The sequence below is a fragment of the Neltuma alba genome, unplaced genomic scaffold, assembly GCF_004799145.2.
Source record: "Neltuma alba isolate B1F8T4 unplaced genomic scaffold, ASM479914v2 tig00010319_pilon, whole genome shotgun sequence".
Classification (NCBI taxonomy): Eukaryota; Viridiplantae; Streptophyta; class Magnoliopsida; order Fabales; family Fabaceae; genus Neltuma; species Neltuma alba.
The window spans coordinates 75,298-86,178 of record NW_021635232.1 but is presented as its reverse complement, the minus strand read 5'-3'; the positions used below and the strand labels follow the sequence as shown (position 1 = coordinate 86,178).

Here is a 10,881-nt window from a genome sequence, read left to right as displayed (position 1 = left end):
GGACTAAAATGTAAAGAAAGTTAGAGGCTCCAGTGAAGTCTCTAGACCCAAAAATGAGAAAAGAGGTTAGTTCAGACCAAAGGTTATGATAGAATCATAATAGGGTGATTTATGAGGTTTACTTAACCAAAGACAAACCGTAATTTTGGAAAGTTTCAGGTTAGGAATGGGTAAAAATAGAAGTAATACCCAAAAAATTCTAGAAAATTCCAAAAATGGAAAATAACATTTTAAGGCCTGTATATGAGGAGAAATGATGAAAATGCCCTTGAGTTGACTTAAAAGGAATTTACAACTTTATGGCTCAGTTTGAGATGTAGAGGTAGATTTAATTGTTTGAGTCATAAGAAAACCTCAGAAAACTATGGTAATATGGGGATGTATGATCTAAGAGACTATAGAATTTATAAAGTTAGTCTCAATCCTAGAAGATTAGCAGAATGGCTTTAATATTTTTTTTAAGGCCAAAACTGCAGTTTATGGGTTTGTTATGGGAAATTTAAAAAGAAATACTTATGGTATGAGTTATGATCTGAGAAAATTCATAGATTTTATACAGAATTAAATGAATTTTATGGCACAAATAGATGAATTTTTGGAGTTCAGGATTGGATAAAATACTCCAGTCAAATATTAAATAATTAATGTCCCTTAATTAGGAGACAAAGTTAGAAAAATATCTTAGATATTTTGAGAAAGACAAGTTCAACTTGAATTCTCTTCTTCTTTCCCATGTGCTTCATTTATGAGGGTGATGAGTCATCATATGAGTTACCAGAAGATATTTTATGGGCAATAGAAAAATTAGAATGCAATACGGGTAACTGTTAGACAGTTTTCTATCTACCCGGTAGAGCAAAATTTCTACTATGTGACTCAATAAGGTTGACTAATTGGTCAATAGTGTTGACTATTTTTTTTCCTCTGCTCCTCTAAGGTGGCGCCATATATGTGCCTTTTATTGGCCAATATCAATTATTAAAAATACCTAGAGATCTCAGAAAATTATGAAAAATTAACAAAAATTCATTTAGGAATTATGAAGATTTATAAAATTATTTCCAACCCTAAATGATGAGGAGGTTAGCTTTAATTGAATTTAAAGCTAAATTAATATCGATAGATTGTCTGTTTTTACGGAAACGGCAATTTAAAGAGTTATATGGGGAGAAAAATTATGAAAGTAATCAAGGAAGTTCCCTTTACTGAGATATAATTAATGGTGATTTGATATAAGAATTTTGAGATACTAGAATTTTTCGGCTATCAGATAAAATAAACCAATATTATATTACGATTCAGTAGACTGTCAGGATAATTGAGGTGATAAAATTTCTGACAGAATGTCAAGGACACATGTCACGCCCAAATTGACCAAGAAAGGGAAAAAGAAAATAAAAAGAGAAAGGAAAAGAAAATACTAAATCAAGTTAGATTAAAATTTAATTAGGGATAAGTAAAATGATTATGGTTAAGTCATCTTCCATAGGATTGTGACATGCGGCAAACATGGTTCATTGGATGGCTAGGATTTAACCATCTATCTTTGAATAGTCAAAAGTTTCTAGAAGGGTAATTAGCCAAGTTAATCAAGGAATTAAGAGAGTTAACCTTGATTAAAGTCTAATTAATCTTAATGGATAAGAAAGATGACATAAGCCCTAATGACTCACCATCCAAGTGTCAACATATTAAGCCACATAGCCTAAGATTTGTACATGTTTAAGGTAAAAATTGGAGGGCTAAGATTAAGTCTTATGCAAGAAGGGCAAATGTGGAATTAATGAAAAAGGAAGCCTATAAATACCCCCTCCCACATGTTCATTTTGTGTGAAGCCTTTTAAGCAGGAAACCTCTTGCAAATTTTCATTTAGAGAGAGAAAGAGAAGATTTCTAGTGAGAGAAAGTCATTTGGAAGCAAGGTAAGCTTCTACAACTCTCCTATTTCAAGTATAATAATGATATGTGGGTTTTGTGCTATTTTAATGATGATGGAAGTCATTTTCCTAAGGGGAAGTGCTGCCCAAATTTTAGCAAAATGATAAGGAATGGTTTAGATGAAGTATGGTTAAGATTAAGCATAGTTAAAGGTTAAGGATTAAGTGATTACATGTTAGTTTTGTTGAGAATCCTTTTCCCTATAATTATATGTATGGTTCGGCCAAGTCAAGTTCAATGGGAAAGGATTGGATTTTCATAAAATTAATATGATAAATGGATTCTAAATGGAAAATTATGTAGGAAGGGCCCAAGAAAGTTCAAGAATCAAAGCTAGAAAAATAAACCTTAAAAGTCAAGAAAAAAGGGGTTTAAGGGGTTATGTTAAGTTATGGAGTTGAAGTAATACTTAATGTTGTGTCATTGGTTGCCTAATAGGCTATACACAACAAAGGGGCAAAGATCTAGTCAAGAGAAAAGAGTTCAGGAGGAAGAAAAGCCAACAAAGTAGCTTTTGCATTCCATTGCTTGTTAGAGTTACTATACATTGTATGTTCATTGCTATGTGTTATGATGTTATGCCATGATGCCACCATGCATGTATACCTTGGTTTATGCAAGGTTGAGATGATATGTTATGATGTTATATTTTTCCATGGCAAGTACATAATACTCAAGTATGTATGTATGCATGTAGCTTGAATTACATTGTGATGTGTAACCATAGGAATGTATGCAATGCTCTACTAAGATTCCCTAAGAATCTTACCCCCATACTTAACAAACCCTAGGGCCTTCAACCTCCAAGAGCAAAGGAAAAGAAGTAGCTATAGTGGAGAGTTAAGTTTGCCTCAAGAAGAAGAAGAAGAATGAAGAAAAACCTTATGTTGGATGAATGTAATTAAGAGTATGCTTTAAGGTTTTAAGTTATGGATGTATGCTAGCTTATGTGTTCATATGTGAAAGCATGTTAGTGTTGTCCAATATGCATGATTATATGGTAGGAGAATTAGTGTGCAAGTAATTGGTCAAGTAAGACAATTTATCCTTCCAAGGGGGATAAAAGTCAACATTATGGACCTAAACTTTGACTAAAGTCAAATTAAGCAATCGAGTGAGTATGGCCATGAGATTTGGTGAGCAGATAGATGGGATTTTTCTCTTTAAGATGAGAGTTGGTTCACCTAAATCTTCTAACCACACAAGAAGTTATGCCCTTCCAAAGTTGGGCTAAAATAAGTGGAAAATGAAAAAATGACCATATGAACAATAACTTTTTCAAGAAAAAACTAAGCTTGAATTTTAAGGCAATCAGTCTAGAAACTATTTTCTCTCAAAATTTTATCTAAAGAGCTTTCCATAGAACTTAGAATCACTTGATTTCAATTTTTTTACAATTAGTTATGAATTTTTGAAGTCTGCTACATTTTTGGGTTACAATGAATAGTAATCCATAAAAGAAAATTTTCAAACTTGATTTTTCATAACTTGTAGTCTTCAAAAGTGATTCCAAATGCTTCCGCAAGGTAAGTTATTTGGTATAAACTTAAGGTGTTACAAAACTTCTCACTTAGGTTTGTCACTTGATGACTGAGTTCGGTAATTTGATCATTGAAGGAGGCGAGGTTGAGACTAGAGCCACCCTCAGCTGCCTCCTCTTCTGGACCTTCCCCAATCACCCTTTTTCCTCTCTTCCTCTCTCTGTTGGTTTTGGAGGTGGCATAGCACTGTCCCAAGAGAGTGTCAGACTTGCACGCTTATATGTCATGTGCTGCACACAGATCGATAATCAAGTGCTGAAACACCATAAGAGTTTGGACGTTGTTGATACAGCGATCAATCTGGTCCAGGGCAATAATAGGAATGTCAACTGGCTATAAGGTCATCAGGAGATGTAGAAGGAGTGTACCCTCTTCAGAAACATCAGAAATATGGGCTGATGGCATTACATTATAAACCATGAAGTTCAGCTAAATCCTGGCTTCATCATTCATGTGCTTGTGCTCGAAGACTTTCCGCCCACTTTCCTTTATGGTCTACCCAACTTCCCCTGTCCCAATGGTTTGGAAGACCTCTGCCCAGGGAACTTTAGTAAGTCTGATCTTCCATCATTGGTATTCGCAAACAGGGATATCGGGCAAATTGTAGAACTTCTCAACAACCTCTCGAGTTAAGAAACATTCACTACCTCTAAAAGTGATCCCCCTATGTCCGTCCATAGCAGAGCAAGTGTAGAATTCTCTCACCAATGTCAAATTGGCCTTGTTCCTCTTCTTCATAAGTTCCTCAAGGCCCCTTTGTTTGGCAAGCTTATAAAAATGGTACTACTGCGTTTGTGGAAAATATCGCTCTTGAACCACCCCTCTGTTGGCAAATAAATCCGCCGCTTCTTTCCTTGAAAGTCTGGTCTCTTCACAAGGGCGAAGCTTCTTCTTCGAGCCTGAAGACTCAGGGTTTTTAGTGCGAGGCATTTGGGCGCAAAGCAAACAACCAACAAGCAACCAAAGTAAACACACAAAACAAACAAACCTAGGAAAAGAAACTAAAAACTACACTAAGCCCAGAAACTAAGCACTCCCCCACACTAGGCCTACATTTACCCATTGCCAAACTCACTTAAGCAAAACAGTTGAACATTTTGAACTGGGACATTTGCATTTTAAAACCATTAGGGAAATCATGAGAAAACCCAAGTATTCATAATTTTCCATTGCCCAGAATCTATTTCTTTCAAATCCTTAATATGTAAAGTCAAAATCCATTGAGAAAATGCAGTATGGAAACAGCAGGAGTGAATCAAAGGTTTAAAACGTCCTCTGTGAACTCAAGTCGCAACCTGAATATAGTAAGATCGTGACCTGAACCCAGAAATTTTAGAAAACGCAGCACGAACCAGTTTGCTTAAAAACCAAATCTTTTTTTTAGAAAATACAGTCCCAAGCAATCCGAAAATTAGTTAAACAATATTTTCAACATCCAGCAATACTCCACTCAACCAAAATCAAAGCCCTAACAAAACAATACTAACTACCCCTAAGACAAAAGGCAAAATACTAAACTAGAAAGAAGAGAAAAACTGAAAATGAAGAGGGAAGATTAAATAGACCTTGAGAGAGTGGAAAGATGGAAGAACTAGACTCAAGGGTAGAGAAGAGGCTTGATTTTGCACTGCAGGAGGGGAATCTTAGAGTGAAGGCACTCAGAAATCAACAGAGACCGAAGAACTGAAGCAATTGAATGGTTGTAGAGGAAGCAACTGCTAAAAAGGAGTTGAACAGTTGCGACTTTGGAAGGAATTTGAAAAGAAGCAGCTGTTGAAGAATCTGTGATTGAAGGGTCACGACTTCAGAGACAAACTAGAAGGCTGGAGGGTCACAACTAGAAGGAGAATGAAATGAACGTGAGAAGGAATGAAAAACTGAAAGGAGGGTTAAGTGTAGTTTTACAAAGGGAGGGCTAGGGTTTTAGGTCCTTGCAGTGAATATAGCTTGAATAGGGGCAGGTTCAAGGGGCAACATGGTAATTAGGGTGGAAATAAGTAATAGTAAAGAGGTGAACTTGCAGAAAAATCCTGACTTTTCATGTCAGGTCACGACATAAGGTATACGAGGTCGTGACTTCAGGAGCCAGGGGGTTTAGGGTTTCAGAAGACTCCATGTCGCAACCTGAAAATAGTGAGGTCGCAACTTAAACTCACAGAGAGCCTTTACCCAGTTTCTTCCCTAAGTCGCGACCATATACATTGAAGTCCCGACTTAAACACACAGAGAGCTCCTAAATTTAGACTAACCCCTAGGTCGTGACCTGAAAACATTAGAGTCATGACCTGAGTACACAAAGGGGCTCTGACACTCTAGACCCTGAAAAACTTCAAATCTAAGTCCCTAAACCAAAATCACTTACCAAAATGCTACCATAACAACCTAACTCAGTAATCCATCATCAAATTCTTAACAATTCAAAACAAAACTCCTAGACCACAAAACCCAACAACCAAAACACAAAACCACTTTTAAGAACTCCCTCCCCCACACACTCAAAGCAATGTCCATATTGCGGTACATAGTCACACCAAAGTAGAAAGCCAAAACACAAAACAACAAAGGTAGAAGTTGTGAAGTTCAGTTCAAGACTGAAGCACAAGATGTCACCCTTCTAGAGAGAGGAAAAGAGCTAAGCGCAAGGGTGGGTAAACTCAAGAGTGCAAAGAAGTGCGTGGTGGTGACAAAATAGAAGCACAAATACAATCATATCAAACTCAAGGCTAGGGAGATTATTAAAAACAAACAAACAACATAATTTAAAACTACTTCTACTGAGGGCATCCCTTTCACAGTTTCCAAAAGTCACAACAAGGTAATTTAAGCACAAGTAAGTTCATGTGAATAGTAAAAGTAAAGGAAAGGGATGACCTGGCCTTAAGAAGGTGGTGTGGGCTCTTCGTAGAGCTTGAGGAGATGTCCGTTGCACTAAAACTTTTTTCCTGTGGCCTCCTCCTTGAGCTCTATCATCCCGAAGTTATGCACTTTCGTCACAATGTAGGGTCCATCCCAGCTCATCTTGAACTTACCCTTCTTGAATTTGAATCGAGCTTGATACCTCAACACCTTGTTACCCTCCTTGAACTTCTTTCTTAAGATGTTGGCATCATGGACAAGCTTGGTTTTCTACTTGTAGATGTCTGAGCTGTTGTAGGCGTCTAACCGTATTTCTTTAAGTTCTTGAATTTGAAGGAGTCAGTTTATGCCAGCTTCCTATAAATCGACATTGCAGCTCTTTACCGCCTAGTATGATCGATGCTCCACTCTATTGAAATGTGATAGGCCTTATCATAGATGATCTGACATGGAGACATACCGATTGGGGTCTTCTGGGCAGTGTGGTAGGCCCACAGTGCATCATCTAGTCGTAAGCTCCAGTCTCTATTAGAGGGCTTGACAATCCGTTCCAAGATGCATTTGATCTCTCGATTTGATACTGCAGCCAAACCATTGATTTGAGGATGATAAGGGGTGGACACTCTGTGGGAAACCCCATACTTTGCCAACAAGTTATTGAGTAACTTGTTGTAGAAGTGGGTTCCCTGATCACTGATTAGCACTTTAGGTATGCCAAATCTACTAAAGATGGTGGACTTCAGAAATTTGGAAATCGTAGGTGCATCGTCTTTGCTTGTGGGGATGGCTTCTACCCACTTTGAGAGGTAATCTACAGCTAGAAGAATGTAGGTATAACCATGAGAAGGCGGAAAAGAACCCATAAAGTCTATTCCTCAAGTGTCAAAGATCTCACAGAACAAGATAGGTTGTTGTGGCATTTCGTTCCTTCTACTAACCCCCCCCAAACCGTTGACTTTTATCGCATGCCTTACAAAAAGTGAATGCGTCTTTGAATAAGGTGGGCCAGTAAAATCCTGCATCTAAAACCTTCCTAGCTATTTTTCTAGCACTAAAGTGCCCACCACATAAGGTATTATGGCAAGCCTCCAGAATGGCTCAAGCCTCTACTTCCGGGATACACCGTCTAATCACTTGATCAGAACATAACTTATAAGTGCGGTGGATCCCATATATAATAGGAAGCTTCGCTCCTAAGCTTTTGAACCTGAAAGGTGGTCAAGTGAGAAGGGATTAGACTAGTAGCAATATAGTTAACTAAGTGAGCAAACCATGGTTGAGAAACAGACAATGCACATAGAGATTGGTTAGGGAATGAATCATAGATAATATCAGAATCGAGTACTCCCTTAGTTTCTAAAGGTAGTCTGCTCAGGTGGTCTGCTACATGGTTGACATTTCCAGCTCTGTCTTTTACTTCCACATCAAATTCTTAAAGCAATAACATCCACCTCAAAAGCCTCGGCTTTGATTGAGGTTTGTGGAAGAGGCATTTCACTGCTGCGTGATCTGTAAACACAGCCACTTTGGAATTTATTAGGTATGGTCTAAACTTATCAAGTGCAAAGACAATTGTAAACAATTCCTTCTCAGTAGTGGTATAGTTTTTCTGAGCTGCATCCAGAGTTTTAGAGGTATAAGTAATCACTCTAGAAACAGAATTTTGCCTTTGACCCAACATTGCCCCCACACTCAAGTTTGAAGCATCACAAGAAATCTCGAAAGGCAAATCCCAGTTGGGAGAGGTCAAAATAGGAGGCCTCAATTCATTAAAAGCAAGCTCACATGCATGGTCAAATTGAAACTCAATATCTTTTTGTAGCAGTTTGGAAAGGGGTAAAGCAATTTTACTAAAATCCTTGATGAACCTTCTATAGAACCCCATATGACCTAGGAAGGACCTCAACTCTTTCAAGTTGGTTGGGTAGGGCAAAGAAGATATCACCTCTACCTTGGCTTTATCTACCTCAATTCCTTTTTCAGAGATTAAATGATCTAGCACAATGCCTTGATTAACCATGAAATGACATTTTTCATAATTCAAAACCAGCTTTTTCTCAATGCACCGTGCTAGAATTTGGTCAAGACTTTCCAAGTAGTCTTCAAAAGAATTTCCATAAACAGTAAAATCATCCATGAACACATCCATGCATTTTTCAATAAATTCAGTAAAAATGGATAGCATATAGCGTTGGAATGTGCCAGGAGCGTTGCAAAGACCAAAAGGCATTCTTTTGTAAGCATAAGTTCCAAAGGGACAAGTGAAGGTGGTCTTCTCTTGGTCTCTAGAGTCTATAGGAATTTGGAAATATCCAGAGTACCCATTTAGAAAATAGTAATGACTCTTCCCCACTAACCGTTGAAGCATTTGATCAATAAAGGGTAAGGGAAAATAGTCTTTCCTAGTGGAATCATTAAGCTTCCTATAATCAATACAAACTCTCTCCATGAGTTTTGCACCCTACTTGGGATGAGTTCATTGTTTTCATTTTTAACTACTGTGATCCCACTATTTTTGGGTATGACTTGTACCGGTGACACCCACTTGCTATGAGAAATAGCGTATATGATTCCAGCTCTTAGAAGTTTGTCTACTTCTTTCCTAACTACATCAGAAATTAGATGATTTAACCTCCTTTGGCTTTGTTTAATTGGCTTGGAATCTTCAGTTAGTGAAATCCTATGGGTACAAATAGTAGAGTCAACTCCCTTAATGTCAGCTAATTGCCAACCCAATGCCTCCCTATTTCTCCTAAGAACTCTCATTAAACTAGTCTCTTTATGCTTAGTTAAAGAACTAGAAATAATGACAGGCAATTTATTCTTAGGCTCAAGATAAGCATACTTCAGGTTGGGAGGTAAATCTTTTAGTTCCAAAGTCGGGGGTTGAACAATAGAGGGAATTAGAGTAGGAAAATCAACAGAGTTAGAGAAACTCCCCTTTGTAGACCTTTTTGAAATGCACTCGCTAGCTTCACTTGGATTGACTATGCTTGCTTCAGTCCTAAATGATGTTGCACCAAGCTCGAATTGGTCTATAAAAGCAACAAACTTAGGTTGGTCCACCTCCATACCTACATCATTATTAGAGATTAGATCATTCAAAAATTGTAAGGTATGGGGTATAATTTTAGAATGTGTATGAGTAGCAATTAAATCAGAAAGTGTTGGCCCTTTAACCAAAGTTGTCAAGACATGAGGTGGAGCATTTAAAGTTTGAAGTTCAATAGGTGAAACAGGTAAATCAGGTCGCAACCTCATATATCCAGGTCGTGACCTCACATCATTGAAGCTACCCTTTTGGAATGCTTGGGCTGAAGTTGTGACTTGAGAACTATCAGGTCGCGACTTAACTTGACAGAGGCCACCTTCTTTACAGGCTTGGTAGGAAGTCATGACTTTAAAAAACTCACGTCACGACCTCATGTCACAGAGGCTCATTTCCTCAGATTTTGCTCCACTCTCAGCACCGGCCACATCTTGAATACCTGCATTATTAGCTAACAAACCCCTTTCAAGGCCAACATCAGTTGTAAACACATAAATGGAGTCAAAACTTGATGGGAAGGAAAGGTCTTGAGAAATGGAAAGCATGCTATAAATTTTTAGGGAATTAATGCATGGTGCTTCATCTCCACAAGAACTAGAAAATGAATAAGCAGAAGAGAGAGAATTAAAATATTCATCATATGCACTCAAAGATGAATCAAGCTTATAGGATTCATGTGATGATGCAGTAGATGAATCAATCAATTTAGGTGAACTCATGTCATAACTATCATGCATATGCAATCATGCTCATCCCTAGCTTGCTCAACAACTAAATCAATAACATTTAAACCCATGAATGTGGAATTGTCAAAGGGATAACGCATGGCTTCATTCATATTAAAAGTTACAACATGGTCTTCTACTTCCATTGTTATATAGCTGTGTTTCATGCTTATGATAGTCTTAGAAGTTTACAGGAAAGGTCTTCCCAAAATCAAAGTGCTTTCATTTGCAAGTTGATTCGACATATCTAAAACATAGAAATCAGCAGGGAATACTAAATCCTTGACTTGGACTAGAATGTCTTCTATGATCCTCTTGGGATACCTGATAGACCTATCTACTAGTTGGAGTACTACACTTGTGTCTGTGATCCCATTAATCCCTAGAGCCAAATAAATCAACCAAGGCATGACGTTTATGGCAGCACCTAGATCTAACAATGCTCCTTTAATGTAAATCTTTCCTATGGTGCAAGGGATGGTGTAAGACCCAGGATCTTGGCACTTAACCGGTAGTTCAGCTTTAAATAAGGATGACATATTAGCACTCACCTGAATTCTCTTAAGGGGCCTAAACCTTTGCTTGTCATTACACAGTTCCTTTAGTAATTTAAAGGATTTAGGATTCCCTCTTAAGAATTGAATTATGGGCACATTGATTTCTAGTTTGTTAAACAATGTGTAAGCATCATTAGCAAACTCAGCATCAAACTTTTTCTTACCAGAGAAATAGGCTTTAGGAAAAGGAAGGTCTTTAGCATATACCTCTTTAC

General features: G+C 37.6%; 1 protein-coding gene across 1 annotated transcript; it reads right to left on the bottom strand.

Moving 5' to 3' along the window:
- Positions 1 to 9,749: 9,749 nt before the first annotated feature.
- LOC114755681 (uncharacterized) lies at positions 9,750 to 10,648 on the bottom strand. Its single transcript, XM_028944549.1, has 2 exons — positions 10,302 to 10,648; positions 9,750 to 9,978 (listed from the first exon to the last, which is right to left on the bottom strand). Exons 1-2 carry the CDS (start codon positions 10,646 to 10,648, stop codon positions 9,750 to 9,752), a joined length of 576 nt encoding a protein of 191 aa, XP_028800382.1.
- Between the last annotated feature and the right edge of the window lie 233 nt (positions 10,649 to 10,881).

Bases quoted from the DNA above. Each gene is read 5' to 3' on its own strand.
- LOC114755681 (XM_028944549.1), bottom strand. From the start codon at position 10,648: ATGTCATCCTTATTTAAAGCTGAACTACCGGTTAAGTGCCAAGATCCT. The intron at 9,979-10,301 runs GTAAACTTCTAA...TTCATTTTCTAG, and splicing joins ATTTTGGGAAGACCTTTCCT to TTCTTGTGGAGATGAAGCAC.